This window comes from Felis catus, chromosome D1, assembly GCF_018350175.1.
Source record: "Felis catus isolate Fca126 chromosome D1, F.catus_Fca126_mat1.0, whole genome shotgun sequence".
NCBI lineage: Eukaryota > Metazoa > Chordata > Mammalia > Carnivora > Felidae > Felis > Felis catus.
In genome coordinates, this window is record NC_058377.1 from 85178062 (window position 1) to 85195551 (window position 17490).

Below are 17490 nucleotides of genomic sequence, written 5' to 3' on the forward strand. Positions count from 1 at the left end.
AGGACAAAGCTGGGTTTGGGCCTTTTGAACTCTCCCTCCTTCCCGTGACTATAAGGAGGAGCCTCTATGACAGTAACCACATATTCCTTCCTAACACAACTCTTGCTTCTCCAATTTGAGAATGAAGTGAAATAAGCTGTCAACAAATAAGTGCTCATTTTTTTCCAAATGATAAATGAGGTAGTGTCTCTTAGCAAATTCAAATAACATACAATTTGAAGGTAGAATGGGAAGGAAGGCAAAAAACAAACAAACAAACAAACAAACAAACAAACAAAGGAATTCTGTCTATCACAAGAGTGAAGAAACTCTGGTAGCTTTATCTTCCCCCTGCTTTTGTACATCTTTGCTCTGGACCCAGTCTAAAAACCATATTCTGATTTCTCATTTTTCTGAGTCTGTATCCAGAGAAGTACAATAAAAAAGAATATCTTTAAGAAAACCGAGATCTTGATCTCATCAGCTTAAATTAGTGAAACTGGCCAGGGACATTTATCATTCAATCCCATTGCTTTCTTCTTGTCAGAAGAATCACTATTATCATTACCTCTGAGGATGCAAGAAACATTTAAGTGATAGCCACTTACTGTGGGGAATGTTTCAGCCACAATTAACTTTCCATTTCGATATCCATCTCCATTTTTGTATGCAATTATTTTCACTGCCTTCTGGTGCATAGCTGCTAGACCACCATGAGATACAACTTGTGTGCAGGTCTTCATCCGTAAAGATAATAGACGTTCTTCATAATAACTTAGCGTTTTTTCAGCCTCATAAGAAGATAAATCAGCCTGATTAAAACAAAACAAAACAAAACAAAACAAAACAAAACAAAACAAAACAAAACAAAACAAAACAGAGGTTTACTCAAGCTTTTTCTTTTAGTTTCTGTTACTTTGGTATATTTCAATCTCTTAATTTAATAAATATCTGCATATACATGTGTGTGGTATCTAAGTTTTGAAATGCTTACTCCATATGCTATAGGTCTTGGATATCACAGTGGGAAGAACATTGAGTCAGAATTCAGTTCTCTTCCCAGCCCTGTCATGGAGTCCTTAGGTGACTTTAGGCCTCTGGTTTGTGTTTCTGGGCTTCTCCTGTTTTCTATTTTGCCTTCTCCTGACAGGAGCTGGGGAAGAAGGATGCCAGGGCCAGAGAAAGCCTGGGGTTGAAGTGATGGGATGCTGGCACTACAGATATCCTCTTGGTCTTTAACTTGAGGATGATCCCATCCCGTGGTGGCAGACTAAAGAAGGGGGAGGGGAATGAGTGCAGTCTTAGCCACATGTGTAGTTTCGGCTTTTGGCTTATTGCAGCAAAGACAAGAAGGGCAGAAAGGATTACTCAACACTCCACAAGTCAAGAGAGGTAAGAGGGAGGCTAAGGGAAGTCTTCCTGAGTGGCTCTCAAGCTTCCATATGTACTAAGCATACATTCCAGGAAACGTTGTGCAGCGGGCTACGTGGCAATAAGAACTTATAGAAAGCATGCAGAACCCAAGACTACAAAAGAGCAGATGCAGAAAGCAGGGTGGAGAACAAGATAAGATATTCCATAGTAACATGGTCTAAGGAATTCATGAGCACAGGCAGGACCCAACCTTAACTAGATACCCACCCGCTGTTTTCTCTGCAAGGCCGAAAAGCAGTGTTCTGCTTTGCAGTGGGTTGCCTATGATCTCCTAACCCAGAACATAGCTATTTGATTTCCCATAACACCATAATGAGGGTGGTGAATATCACACTTCACCTTTCTCTTTCAAACCCTACTCAGGATGCTGCTTTGAGGGAAAAATTCTGTTTGAGATGCTGTAACATTGGGGATTCTTTCCAATCAGCTCACCACCACCCCCTTAACCCCACCATCATTAAAGCAAAGCCAAATGCCTTCAGACTTCCCCAGAGGACTTCTTTTCTCCATCAGAGTTACTGTTGCACTTAATGTTTATTGCAACTCTTCATGTCCCCTCCAGATGGAGGGTGTCCCCTCCACCCTGCACTGTGTATCTGGTTTAGGGGAAAGAGGAAAGATATCTGGAAATGGACCTGGCAAGCCCCAGAGAGCACACCCAAGTTAGAAGGCTTCTCTTAGGAATTGCTTCTTTTTATATAAGTGTGTAAGTTCCCCTTAGCACATCTTACTCTAAACTTGAAGGAGGGGACTTTTTAAATGGTGCCATTTTAAATTAAGATCACAGGAAAGTGGCAGAGATTTTTTTTTCTCCACAAGCTATAAATAGTATTAGACATGGATGCATGAATTCAGGCATCCAACCTGAACAATCATTAACAACATGTCAAATTCCCCCTGAAATGTTCCATACTAGTAAAAAGTTTTCCCTGTGAATATAGACAAAAAAGCTGCTCTGCTAAGTAAAGATTTGCAGTTACTTCCTCATTTAAAAGCAACACAGAGAGCAGTGGAAGGTGTCAGTAGATGATTAAAGCCGCAGAAGTGCCCAATTAACTTCAAAGAGTGTATCGAACTATTAATAGACAATGTATTTTAAATTACAATGGGGAAAAGGAAATCAATGCAGGTGGAATGGTAAAGGTGCATCAGAGGAAGATGAATTGGATGAGTGGAGATGAACTTGAGTGCAAGGCAGATAATGAATGCGTCAAAGTTTCCAAAGTGATGCCATACATGTATTAGCAGAGCTCAGGTCGTTACACACCTTTGCCACACTGATGACCTTGAAAGGCCCTCGTGAGAAGGGCTTCTCGGTCTTGGAGCCAGAGGCACAGAGGAATGGCAGCCCTGGAAGCGACTGCTTCAGCCCCTTCTCTGCTCTCATGGATCGTCCACATGCCAAGCAGAGCACAATTTTCCTCTTTCCAGTGGGTGAGAGATAATAGTATCCCTAAAAAAAGGAACAGAGATGTTTTTATGTAGGGGCATCTAAATTATTATAGCATTTTTGTAGAATACTTTACAATACGAATAAAGCATTTATATGATCCCCAAATGCTATATTTGAAATCTCAACATGAATGAATGATTTTGCTCCCCAATAATTATATTAAGAGACATATTTCTAAATTCTATTGACTGAAAAAGACTAGAGGCAATGACAATTCAACATCAATGAGTATAACTTATGCCAAGAATCAGGGTTTCATGGAGGAATGGCCAGTTCCAGATGTGGGGCAAGAAATATATAAGATAAGCAAGTGATGTCCTGTAGTGCCTGGAAAGAAAAGAAGCCATCCAAGAGTAAAGAAGTCATGTTAAAAAGACACAAGAACCAACATGAAGAAGCCTCCACTGGCCCAACCTAGGACAATTGGGGAACAACAAAAAGAACACTTTAGATATGTTTAAAAGTCCCATGAGCTCATAATGATGCTGAAGATATAAGTAAATATAACAATTAAAAAACAACAAACACGTAAAAACAAAATTGCAGCTTATTGGAGTCCACTGGAAGTAAACTGTCACCAATTGATAACTCTGACAACTGGCCATTAGAAAGTGTGACAGATTATTTGCAAACATGGCCACAATAAAACCTCCCCATCCTGGTCTGCATGTCCTTCTGAAATGTGATTTTGCTTCTCTTTCAGTCAAGAAATGTTTCTCTTTTTGTCTTTTCCTTGAATCTGAGCAACTCTGTGTGACTTGCTTTGGTCAATGTATCAGTAAATTCAATGATGCAAGCAGATGCCTAGGAAGTGTTTGCACATTGGAGCTGGTTCTCTTTTGGCTGACACTGGAACCCTGAGACCACAATATGAACACACTTGAGCTAGCCTACTTAAGAAGCCTTGAGGAGAATGAAGAACTCCAGCTAACTGCCTGCTAACCTCCAGATATGTGAGGGAGACCATCGTTAACCACCCAGTCCCCATAGAACCACCAACCTACTAATGTACCACGAGATGACTACATATTAGGGTCACATTAGTGACTTTGGGCAAGACCAGCAGAGCTGCTCCACTGAGCTCAGCCCAAATTATTGGCCAACAGAGTGAAAAAAAAAATCGTTCTTAGTTTAAGCCACTAAGTTTTCAGGTTGTTTATTATACCACAATAGAGAAGTCAGATAGAAAGAATAAACATTTATTCTACCAACACTTAAAAACTATATTTTTGGGTAGTCAAATACCTAGTTGAAGAGGATGAACCTCATTGAAATTCTTCCCTACATTAAAAATTTAGCTAATAGGGGCACCTGGGTGGCTCAGACGGTTAAGCGGCCGGCTGACAGCTCAGGTCATGATCTTACAGTTTGTGAATTCAAGCCCCATGTAGGGCTCTGTGCTGACAGCTCAGAACCTGGAGCCTGCTTCGGATTCTGTGTCTCCCCCTCTCTCTCTCTGCCCCTTCCCAACTCATATTCTGTCTTTCTCTTTCTTAAAAATAAACATTAAAATAAATAAATAAATAAATAAAATAAAATAAAAAGTTCAGGTAATAAATGTTGGGAAAATGACAGAATTAAACAAAACTAACACCCCTTTTATTCTGAGAGAGAGAGAGAGAGAGAGAGAGCATGGAGCAAAGGAGAGGGGAAGAGGGGAGGGGTGGAATCTTAAGCAGGCTCCACGCTCAGTGTCGAGGTCAATGCGGGGCTTGATGCCATGACCCTGGGATCATGATTTGAGCCAAAATCAAGAGTCAGACGCTCGATTGAGACACCCAGGTGCCCCTAATATTGACCCTTTGGAAACTCCTAATAACCGATTTAAGCAAAGATCACCAAAGAGTGACACTAGATGCAAAGTCATTGGGAGATTTGTTAAATATGAGATTCGGTTGTGATGATGCCCACTGATACCCATTATCACTAAAAATGGAAAATCCAGAAATTGTACCCTTGCATAAATGGTCAATATGAAATATACAGTAAAGTCCATGACAATTCTTGTCAAAAAATATTGAACATAAATCTAATTACAACTTTAGCGTTAAATTACTTTTACAGGAATCATGGGGGCTACAGAAACAAATATAAAAATGCCACAGAAGTAAACAGTCATATCCAAATAGGAGGCATCCTATAGGAAAATTCTAGATTCTACAATCAAAGGTCATACAAGGACCTTGTTTCAATCCTGACTCAGACCAAGCAACAATAATTTTTTTAGGAGAACCTAGGAAATTTGATTAAGAACAGGGTACTTGATAGCCAAAATGTATTATTAATTTTCTTAGGTGTGATAATGGCATAATTAGGTATGAAAATTTTCCAATATTTTAGAGGCGTGCTTAAGTTGAAGGTGAAATGGTATCATGTCTGGGGTTTGTAAATATTGAAAAACCTTGATAACAGTTGAATTTAGATGATAAATATATGAGGATTTATTACACTATTATATTTTTTAATATGTATGAAAATCTCCATAATAAAATTTTAAAGTACTTTTATGTAGACTCTCTAATTTGCTTTGGTCCTCACAAGGCTAAAAGTTAAGTACAGCCAGAGTTAATACCATTCTCAATCAACTTACAGATGAGAAAACAAAAGCTGAGAGAGGGAAGTTTTCATCCAAGGATACTTAAGTAGTACATGGCAGAACTGAAATGTAAAACTGACTCCTGACTCCAAGTTCTTGGCTCTTTTTGCCTTTGTCATATTACTTGAAATACTCCCTTTAAGTACGTAGAGTTAATTCAAAGCCAAACTTTAAATGATACTTTTGAAGATGTAGTTCTTAAATTCTACTATGGATTTCTCTGTATGTACCTACAACTTCCATTTTTCTACACATTGCTTAAAGGCAGAAAATTAAAACATTCCTGCTTAGATGGAAATAAATCAATATTATGTGTAGAACCATCTCTATAGAAAAGCAAGGATTTCATGATGAATTGTATGCCAATAATTTTCTTTCTTATACTAAAGAAGCCCATTGGAAGTATCCAGAAAATATATTTTTCATTCATTAAAACATCCATCCCCATCACTGTGGTGCTACAGGTTTGATGATCTCTGAGTTGTTCTATTTTGGCAATGGTACCTATACACAATGTAAACTGTTTTTCATTAATTCATTTACACTTAATACTGCTTGGAAACTGCTGATGGAAAGAAAAGTATAATACATTTGGTATGCCTGTAGAACTTAAACAGAGTTTAAAAGTTCAGTAAGTCAGCTACTGGTATTCTGTGCAGAATACCAGGCAATTGATTTGACTAATTCTTTTCTCTATAAAATTTCCTTGATTTATTGAAATGACTAACTTGATCTGTTCATTTGGCCTTATAGACATATGGTCTATTACATGGGGTTAGTCTGATCAATAATGACTGTTACTATATATATATAGTAGGTAATGTGATTGTGAATAAATTATTCAGTGTCTTCATCATATTTATTATTTAAATGAGACAACATGTGAAAATCACTAAGATTGATCAGTATGTAACATACAGTAGTGATCAAGCATGTAATAGTTACTTCATATTCATTTTCTTTTTCTAAGCTATCCATTAGAATGAGGTCTAGAAAAGGAGTTCTTACCCTACATCCCAAATGGATTTCAGGGGGAGTCTATAAATTCCCTAAAACTTATATGAAAGGTGGTTGTGTACATATGTGCATTTTTGGGGAAAAGAATATGCATAATTTTCATGAAATGCTCAAAGTCTGTATCTCCAAAAAGATTAAGAACTAACCACTGGCTTAGAGACTTTGTATGAGTAAATTTCTCCCAGGCCCAGGAGAAGTTTTTAATTTATGAATCCCAGAATTGATATATTATTGCACTCTTCAGATTAATCATATTAACTTCTAATAGATAGGCTATCATTTAACTTTTGGGAAAGGAAAATTATGATCTTTTGGAGCAAATCATTGTTAGAAAATGGGAAGTTGTATTTTGGTTAATGTAAATAAAAGAACATCTTGATTATATGGTTAAAAGAAAGGCAATAGTTTTATAATCATTGAGGCTTAAACTCTAGGACTCCCTTCTTTACTTTTTTTTTATTATAAAATATTTCAATCATACAAAACAGCACAGTATAGTGAACTCCCATGAACCCATACTCAGCTTCCCCAATTACTATCTGGGTATTAATAAAAGTTAGCAAAAATAATCTAAATTTTGTCTAGATTCACTAAAATCCAACCAAGTTTTAAAGGTCTGTAGGGAAAATATCCCAAAGTCACAAGATGGCCACTAAATAAACTTAAATAATAATTGGATTGTGTGGACTAGGAAATTGAGGAGTTTACTGGTGATGAAATAAGAGTGCTGCGATTGGTGCTAAAACAAGAAGTTATTGATGAAGCCATTGAAAGTGGAAACTGTTCAAGTCTAAAAAATGACCTTAGAAGGCCATTTGAGTTTCTGCTTAAAGAACTCATTTTGCAAAAAAGAGCCATTTTACACATTGCTTAAAGGCAGAAAATTAAAACATTCCTGCTTAGATGGAAATAAATGAATATTATGTGTAGAACCATCTCTATAGAAAGATAGTTGGAATCATGCTGATATTATCTTCTAAGCTGCACTCTTTTTTAGCAAGAAAGACAGCAAATGGCCTTCAAGAATTATTTTGGAGAAAGCAAGTTGCATGTGTGATTTTAGGAGGAGTTCAAAGTAAAACCCATGTGCCAACTATCTGATGTATGGCACTGGAACTAGCATATTGATGGCCCTGACTTGGTTAAGTGGTGTTCTGCCTATTCCGGTTAAGGAAGAGTACGTAAAATAGTTTTTAAAATATTTCTAAACAAAATGGTCAAGTAGAAAATTCTGGTACTTAAAAGTGTTCAACTTTTCTTTAACAGAACACCAAGATGTTCACTGAGACCTCAACCCACAGCCACTGTTGCACTATCCCTCCCACCTTTCATGCCACCACCCTTTAAAACTCAACCTCGACTCCACCATCTATCTCTGTAATTACTCTCCCCTTTCCCTTCCCACCAGCTGAACAGTTCTTCCTTTCCTGTCTCTTTTAACAAAACACGAGTTGCGTAATCACTGGAAAATTTCAATCATACACCAATGTATGATAAGCCACCCTCTACCCTTCACCCAGCTTCAACACTTATCAATAACTACCAATCTTGTTCCATCTGCACCCCACCCACTCCTACCTGGATGACTTTGAAGTAAATCCCAGGCATTATATCATTTCATTCTTAAATATTTCAGTATATATTTCTAAAAGATAAAAATTCTTTTATCATAACTATAATATCACATCTAAAACTAACAATGATAGTATCTTAATATAACAAAACATTTAGTCAGTATTCAAATTTCTATAGTCATCTCTCTCCTCTTACAAATTTGTTTGAAATAGAATCAAAATCAGGTCAATACATTATAACTGGTTTATATACCTCCTAAATTTCTTTTAACCTCCATGTTCCTGCTATATCTCTTTCTCTCTTTTCTTTTATTGTAATTTATTTGTTGTTTATTTTTTGTCAGTTGGGATTTTGACGACTACATGGTCTTTGTGTCTTTTACCAAGTTCCTCTATTTCCTTTGTTTCTAGTCAATTATTAGAATGAAAGACTTGATTAAATTCCAGTTACATTTTTGTGGGGAGGAACACTTCATAAATGGTACTAAATACTTCCATCAAGGGGTACGTGTTACCTGTTGTGTCTCTGTAATACTATTAGCTACTGATAATCATTGCTTAGGTCAATTACTATATCAAATTTCACAACACAGCGACATTCCAATTTTTTCATACCTTATTCATTTCTTAGCTGGCAATGAATTCCTATGGAGTGAAACTTCTCATCTACTATTTTGTTATCCTAACATATAGTTCATAAAGGAAGGAAAAAAAAATAAATGCTTGATTCTTTATTTCCTAGTTGTCAAAGTAACTAATTGTTCCTAAGCATCATCTAATTGTGATCAATGAATTATTGTTATTCTTATCAGTACAAATACATGGATTTAAACATGTCCGATGTATGTCAATCTGCCACATTCAGTAGACATCTGATGTATGTCAATGCAACACATTGATGCTTAAATTGTTTTGTCTTTGGACTGGGAGCCTTTTCAAGTTGACTTGATTCCTTTGAAGATGATCTTGGTAGTCTCTGACAGCATATTTGCCACCTGGTATGAGTTCACAGACAAAGGAGAAAAGGGTTGCTGGGAGGATAGCATAGTCAAAACCAAAGACAGGCAGAATGGTATGGTAAATTTGGACAAATGTAAATTATTTAGCAGAGCCAGGGAATTGTGGGTGAAGGAGAAGAGGCAGCTATTGAGAGATGTCTGAGAAGCAAAGAGGATCTTGGAGAATCTTGCAGTGTGCATTTTGAGATTTCTGCAGGCCAATGTTTATCAATAAGCTTGATATACTGACCCACAAATACCTCAGGTATTTGTGAAGTATGCAGCAATTCCTTACTAATAAAAATTATAGGACCAAATCTGAAGAATCACTTCCTTACAACGTAGAGTATAGGTATTCACACTTAGACCTATGCTTGGTATAATGCAATATAGTTAAAGTCACTTACAATCATTCACATTTTAATATGCTTTCTGGAGTGGAGTGACATCTAGTGTGGCAGGCACAGCTGTGGGAGTATGTGTGAGCGTTCTGGTGAACTGATCATGGACCAAAGATGGTGGTAATGATAGGGAGCCATTGAAACAATATAAGCAGTGGGTAATACAAATATTTCTTCATTGTTTCCTAACCAGAATCACAGAGTCTAAATGATTTCATTCACAAATCAGTGTTTAATTTGTCTGAATATAAGGTTTTCTAGGGGAAAAAAAAGTTCTGGCTTTATTAAATAGTCCATTTTCTCCTGTTTTCCTTTTATCCTTAGTAGAAAAGAACCACTTACTGGTTGATCAATGTTTTCCTCTTTAATCACAGAGGATGTACAAATACCAGCATAATTTGCTGCTGTGATTTCCTTATCAAGTGCAGTGCTATGAAAGGCCATGAAAGCTTTGATATTTTCCATGTAATTCCACTTTTGATTGGAAGTCCCATTGTTATAAGGTTTATATTGCTGGGGGAAAAAAGGATAAAATATGGAGTCAAGCAGACAGGAGAGTTTACGATTTATTTATAGATGTCAAATATTTCATCGCATGAATTCAAAAAGTATAGATAATTATTCAATTCTACTACATAGTAATAATCATATTAATATTTGATAATTATATACACATTTTTTACATTTATAAATATGCATTCTTTGATTTACAAAAATGAAATCACAAAATGCACACAATTTGGTAGTTGCATTAGTTTTTTTTTTTTTAACTTAAAAAATATTCCATGGGGCACCTCAATAGCTCAGTCAGTTAAGTGTCCAACTCTTGATCTCAGTTCGGGTCTTGATCTCAGGGTCATGATTTCAAGCCCTGCATTGGGCTCCACGCTGGGCTTTTTTTTTTTTTTTTCAATTCCATGAGCCTTTTCCTAATATTTTTAAAGGATATATATACTATTTAATCTCAGTGATGTTTTATTTTACCAATCCCCAATAGTTAAACGTGTAGATTGCTTCTCAGATTTTCCTTATTATACACAAAAGAACAATCAACAATCATAGATTTTTATGTAAATACATGATAAATTCTTTAGAACAAACTCAAGTACAAGTGTTGATAACAAGGTCATTTTAAAATATTATGGTATGTCATATAAAGTTTTACCATATCCAAATGCTTTCTAGAAAGGTTATTCTAGTTTACACTTACACCATTGGTATAAGAAATGGCCTGTTTTCCTCACATTCTTGCTCAAACATCATCAATTCAATACATGAAAAATAGTACCTGGTTGCTATTTTAATTTATGTTTTACTGGTTATCAAGAAGAGTTTTTTTTTTTTTAAATATGAGTACAGTCAGTATTATATGTAACAGAAACAGCATATTTATTCTAATTATAAAACTTGGCTCAAGCATAAGTAAAGAAATGAGTAGTTTCAGTTTTAAAGAATTTAAGCCAGTAGATTAGTTCCAACTAAACATATCACGACACCTCAAGGAACTTTGTAATGAATAGCACTTACTTTACCAAGGAGAGATTGATAGTAAAGAGGAAAATAAATGGGTCTTAAGAACCGATTTAATAGGTCAGACAATAGAGCATCCCTCAGAGGCCTGGAAAACAAAGACTGTATTTCAAGGAACAGAGAGTGGGGGGTCTAGTAACATTAGCCTAGTGTGCCTCATTTTTGTTATTTCACATGAACTTTAATATTTTCTCACAAACTGATTGCTTCAAGAAATAAAAACAAAATATCAGCAAAGGAAAAAATCTTGAAAAGTAATACAAATTACCTTAAGATCAAATGCATTTCTTAAAAATGGGAACCTTAGGGGGAAATGTCAATATCTATAATTTTATGAAACTGATCAAGGTGCTAAATTTGCATCTGCATGAGGTTTTAATCTCACTGTGGCCCATGCCAAAGAGGCACGTGACAGGGAAGAATGTAATGTTATACACACTATGTCTCCTAGAATAAAATTTTAGTCCATATTTGTCATCAGCGTAGAAGACTTAATTAAGCTTTGATATTTGTCCAGATTGTTCTATCCCAATTATGGATTCAGGACCTGCAAAACAAGCTGCCTCATTGCTATTAAAAACATGGAATAAAACAAGTGTAATTTAGAGACAGTTATTCTATTCAACAAAAAGATGGTAAATTCTATAGAGGATACAGAAAATAAATTCAGAGAAGGAGTGCTCCTAAATTTTCTTTTGTCTTAACAAGGGAAAATACATGTCCAGTTAGGGAGTGTCTTTGGTTATAAGTAAGGATGACAGATAAACATGAAAAAAGAACTCCATAGCTCTTTACCCAAAACTCAGATGAGCCCAGATTTCTCGGAAGTCTCCAAAAATTGTCTGGCTGCTGTAAGCATTTGCAAAAGCACGTTAAAAGTGTATTTGAAATGAGTCTCTTGGTAGAATTAACATGGATGAGTTCACATCCTTCAGGAAGACCTCTTTGCCCATGCTCTTTCCCTTCAGTTGCCAGGTAAGAGGGGACTTGCATATGTCCCAATCAGTGAGCTTAAAGAACGTGCATCTAACAGCTATTCACTTGACCATACCCACCACTGAGACTGTATGAGTGCTACTGGGATAATTTCACATGCTTGCCCTTGGATTTGATTTAAGTAACTAGCATAGCTCCTGACATGCAGCAAGCCCACAGTCACCATCTGTTGGATTAAACTAAATTAAGAGCTACATGAACATGTTGAATTTGAAATCTAGGCAGACTATTGTAAATATTTTAACAATAGCATTCAAGACAGGTTTCTATGACAGCCATTGTCTTTCTCCACAACAAGGAAGTATAGGGCTTTACTTTAATTAAATAAAGGGCCATGATTACTACTTAGTCCATAAATATCTTACCTGAACAATAACTGGATAGCCACAGACTTCATTTCTTGCTTTGGTCATAGACACTGCCAGCACAAGGTCCGGGTTACTCACCAGGTGAAAGGTCCTTGGGAAAACAGGACTAGGCGTATCATCAAGTAGCATAACCAGATCAGAGCTCCCCCTGTGCCACTTCCCATTGTGTTGCCTCTTAGCTCCATACATGCTCTCTGATAATGGATATGAATCCTTTAAGCATTTCTCCCCTACAGAAGCACAGTGTGAAGCTTTCTCAGTAGAGAGTGCTGGAGGAACACTGCAGGAGGAAGGGGCTCTCTTGCTCTTCCTGGCTGCTGCGTGGGGTCAGCAGTTGGGAGTGAGGATATCTAGTGCTGTTCTGCTCCAACCAGGTGCCAAAAATATGGAGTCCCTTGGAACCTTCACAGGTCTGGCCTAGGAACCATTTGCTTGTGGCCTTCCTGACATGGACATCACATGCTCTAAACCTTCTGCCACACCAGCATCCCACCCCCTTTTTCATGCCTGTGTGCCCCCAAACCAGCTGTACCCCCACATATGTTGCTTCCTCCTTGCAGACCAGGTCTGGCCAGACAAACCAACAGACTTCCGCCATCCAGTTAGCTGCACCCATACTTTTTCTAACGAGTTCTAAATTCCAATTTTGAGAAAGGGCCCAATTTTAAATTTGTTCTCAACTCCCTCAGCTCTAGAGTACCATACAGAGGATTTTTTAAAACATCTGATAGTTACTCTTTATTATTGTTTAGTAATTCTTTATGTTACATATCCCATTTAAATAACTGTGTGGTTTCTGTCTCCAGATTGTACCCATACTGATTATACACCCTCCTCACCTGTCCTGCTATTTATTATGAGAGGCACTGTGACAGAATGATTAAGAACATGGATTCTGGAGCCACAGTGCCCGAGTTTGAATACAGATTCTACCTCTCAGTAGCTGTATGGTTTTGCTTAACTACACTGTGCCTCAGTTTCTTCATCTGTAAAATAGGATAATGGCGCATGCCTCAAGGGACTCTTTGGGAATGAAATGAATTAATGCATAGAACATGCATAGAACATTGCCTAGCACACATCACTTAGAATGAACCACTATTATTAATGGTTGTGATTTTTTTTATAGCTTTTCCATGAACTCTCTTTTTCTAAGGGAGTATTCCCTAAAATTCCAAGATATATGTGAATATTTTTAAGTTATCTTATATAGGAGCTTACATAAAGCCTCTTTGACCGAAAAAAAGGAAGAAAATGATTGGGGTAAAACACTCAAATTCTCTTCCTTGCATCACTTAAAAGCAAAAATAAGCCAAACATTCAAGGATCTTATCTGTACAGAAAAAACCAATTCTTTGTGTCTGTCAACATAGGGACACTACACATCAGCAGTGGCATTCCTGCTGTGGAAAATAGAAATTGTCCTATAAAATTTAATGATGTGAGAGTGGGGGTCTGGTATAAAAGTAATATATTTCTCCTTTTAAGACGGCAAAAATTCCAGATATCTAATTTAAACTTATGAGCATAAAACAATACAGTCCCATTGTAAAGAATTACAAAGTACTGGAAAATACAGGAAAAATTGTAACAGAATTTTAAACATTCCTCACATTACTATAAGATAATCACTATTAATCTTATAATGTATTTCTCCCTCCTACTGTTAATTAATGATGCATCATTTTAAGTCAAAAATGGGTATTGGATTTTATCAAATACCTCTGTAGAGTTCATCAATACTGGACAAGAACTGCACAAGAACTGGTATTCTATATTGTTCACCTGTGTAGCCTCACCATCTGCACAGTCTGTGTCTTGCATTTTCATGAATGAATGATTGTACATTTCCTGCAATGACCTACTGAGGTGCCAAGTTAGTTACCTAGCTGTCTATGTTTCTGCTGCTTAGAACAGACATAGCAACTTCTCTCATGCTTCAATGCCATGCTCAGCCAGGATAGTGTTGGTTATTCTTTTCATTTCTGAACAGTACAGTCAACTGGCACTTGCCCTTAGCAAGACTGCTTACATTCTGCAGGAAGCTTGAGTTTATACACATGTACCTAAAACCCGTTCTGTGCCAAACAGTAGTGTGAGAACTTAGTCTGTGTCCCAGGAATATCCAGCACGACACCACAGCCCCTTCCACTAACCCAAGGAATGAGTGTTTACAAGTCACTTAATCTCTTGAGCCTCAGTTTACCTAGTTTTGAAATCAAGTGATTAAGACTAGAAAATTCTAAATATCTTTTTTAGCTCCAAATTCTATGACAGAGGATTTCCCCCTGTATAATTCTAAGTCCTGTTGAGGGGATTTTCATCCCTGAGCAGTATTTCATATTTCCCTTTAGAAGCCAAATGATTAACTCAGATTTTACCAGAGTTGAAAATGGGAGAAAGATGCCAGGTTATCTCAAAAGTTCACCTGGATCATTCTTCTGTGTGGCTGGAAACCAAGTGAATGCATCTGTGGCAATTTCTTACTACCTTTCCGTGCCCCCTTGCTCATTTCTTGCACTTCTAGCCTAGACCATGTGCGTCCCAGAAAGATCTTGTTCTCACAGCCATAATTTCCCTGAAGAGATTTTGCTGATAATTGCTTAAGATATAAGATTTCCTAGTTATTTTATATGTTAAATAGAAGGCCAAAATGAAAACATAATCCCAGACCCAAAGAACTGAATGAAAGGACTAATGGTAGAAAATTCTCAGCACAGTGATCGCCACTTGGTACCTCCCATTATGTTGGCAGTGCTGGTGGTGCTCCAATGTTTCACAGAGTTTTAGGCAAACTTCTTTATGTTTTTACTTAAAAGGCCTTCCCCTCCTCACAGGCTTTCTCCACAGCACTCAAGATGAAAAGCAAAACCAATGACAGACACTTAGCAGGACTCAGAACTCACTCCCTTTTCCAATAAGCAAATATTTTGAAGTTAAAACTCATTATGCTTGACTTTCTCCTGTCTCAAGGACTCTTCTCTTATTCCCCATTTGTGCCCACCCCAGTTGATCAGTCCCACTCAAAGTCCAACTTGGGCTTGAGTAGGACCTCCACTATGATACAGTACACTGTATGGCTAAATTCCAGAAATGTACAGCTGGGTAGCACTAGCTCGGTCAGGGCAGGGATTTTCATCTCTTTTCTTCTTAGCTAAAGCACCAGCACCTAAAAACACTGCCTTTAATAACCCTTTGCAGCAGAATGAATGAATTCTGGTCCCATAGAGCAAATCAATCACGGGGACAAAAGCCTGCTTCTAAAGCTCCCTGTTGTAAAGTTAGCTTAGCTAGAATGAATGGGGCAAATGAACACACTCACCAGGTCTAGCTACAGGTTGGCTTTTCAGCCTTTTCTAAAACAAGCCCAATAAGCGTCCCTTGCAGTGCTTGGCTCACCTCAGACAGTGAACACAGTAAGGCTAACTCCTGTCCTGCCCACGCTGGGCTGCTGCTGCCGCCTGCTGAAGCTTATGCAATCTGCCTCCAAGCAATTCCAAAACCTTTCACATCACATATCTTTTGAGAATCCAGTGAAAATCACAGCTCTTTCCCAGAAAAATAATATGTATTGCACAGATTTCAAGAGATTCAAGAGGCCCCTGGAGCCCCACCATGTAAGACTAACGGTAGAATTTGAAGCAAACCAATCTAAAATCTAGGCAGTTGGTTTCTTTCTTGTTAAAGAAATGTTCATGTATGCACAAAAACAGAGAGAATGATCTAAGAAACCACCACGACTTACCAGTTGTCAACATTCTGCCATTCTTGTTTCATCCATTCCCCCGTAACATTTTACATTTTTGCTTTTGCTAGAATATTTTAATGCAAATCTGAGCTATCTCTTAATTTTCTGTATAAAAACTACAATATATATCCAAGTGGTCAGGACTTTTGTTTTTTTTAACGTAGCCATTAAACTATTTTGACAGTCAACAAGATTAATAAGACCTCCTTTGTATCATCTGGTACCTAGACTTTTAAATTTCTTCTGACTGTCTTAGAAATAACCTTTTGACAGTGGTTGGCTTGAATCTGGATCCAGACATGGGCCAGCCATTGGTTTGGATTGGATCGATATATTTGCTAAGGTAAGGATTCCTTTTCACTGTGTAAGCGGAAAACATATCGGTTCGTTATTTGATGGAAGTAACCAACTGCATGCATGCATGAGATGTGGGGAGGGGCAGAAGACTGAGTTAATAAAAAGTACTGCAAAAAGTTTTAAATGGGGACTCTTTAAAGCTCTTGCTTGATCCTTTCAAATCATAAAAATAAAATTAGATGACATCCCAGTTTTCTCTCAACTTCAACAGTCAGTGAAAACTATGAACCAAGTAGGTCACATTTCCTATTTCTTATCTGAATTGACAGTGGATATGCTGTCTAGAGACTACTGAGCATTTACATTTGATTTCACTCTCTCTTCCTTGAGAAGGATAAAAAATTATTGGCTACATTAAATAAAAAATCCAAAGTCCTCAGATATACGCCCTGCCTGCTCTGTGGGGACCATGCCAGATCTTTTAGGCTTCCGTTGATATATTTTGATATATTGACCCCACAATATAAAGGGTTTACCTGCTGCCTTCCTTGTGCATCCATCGTTGATGACTGTCACCCACTTTTTTCTCCACCAAAACTACCTCCGTGTCTGAATGCAGATCAGGACCTCTTACTCCCAAAACTAACTGAGGAGCAGCATGGCATATAATTTGCTCATCTCTGTATTCAAACTGCTGGTGGCAAAGCTTCTGCAATTTACTCTGCTTTGGAGAATAGCTGAGATAAAGAAAATCCCATTAGTGGCCGAAAAATGTCCTGTGCACTTGATGTGCTGGAGACCGCAAGTTCCGTTGGCGAGAGACCTGCTGTGAACTGAACTCACTTATAACGGTGAGGCATTATCATCGGGGCAGCAGCAATGTTATTTGCCTTGCACTGCCAAGCTGATGTAAAAAAGGTAGAATTCTGGGCTTATTCTGTAACAGAAATAAATGTTCATCCAAGAGAATATGAGAAACTCATCAGCATAACAAAAAGAAATTTAGTTGAAGAGATAATTTAATTAAAGGGGAAAAAGAGTAGGAGAAGGAGAGGGGTAAAAGGGAAATAGGGAGAAACAAAGGTGTTCAGATCATGAT

General features: G+C 37.4%; 1 protein-coding gene across 8 annotated transcripts in view; it reads right to left on the reverse strand.

The window, feature by feature from the left end:
* Window positions 1-17490, reverse strand: part of DCDC1 (doublecortin domain containing 1) — a 475155-nt gene that overhangs the window by 38301 nt on the left and 419364 nt on the right. For all 8 annotated transcript variants that reach the window (XM_045039088.1, XM_045039084.1, XM_019812218.3 and 5 more), the window contains 5 exons: window positions 16928-17128; window positions 12344-12437; window positions 9795-9965; window positions 2681-2866; window positions 588-791 (listed from right to left, as the gene is read on the reverse strand). In XM_045039088.1, the coding sequence (XP_044895023.1) occupies window positions 588-791; window positions 2681-2866; window positions 9795-9965; window positions 12344-12437; window positions 16928-17128 (856 nt within the window). The remainder of the gene's footprint in view (window positions 1-587; window positions 792-2680; window positions 2867-9794; window positions 9966-12343; window positions 12438-16927; window positions 17129-17490) is intronic.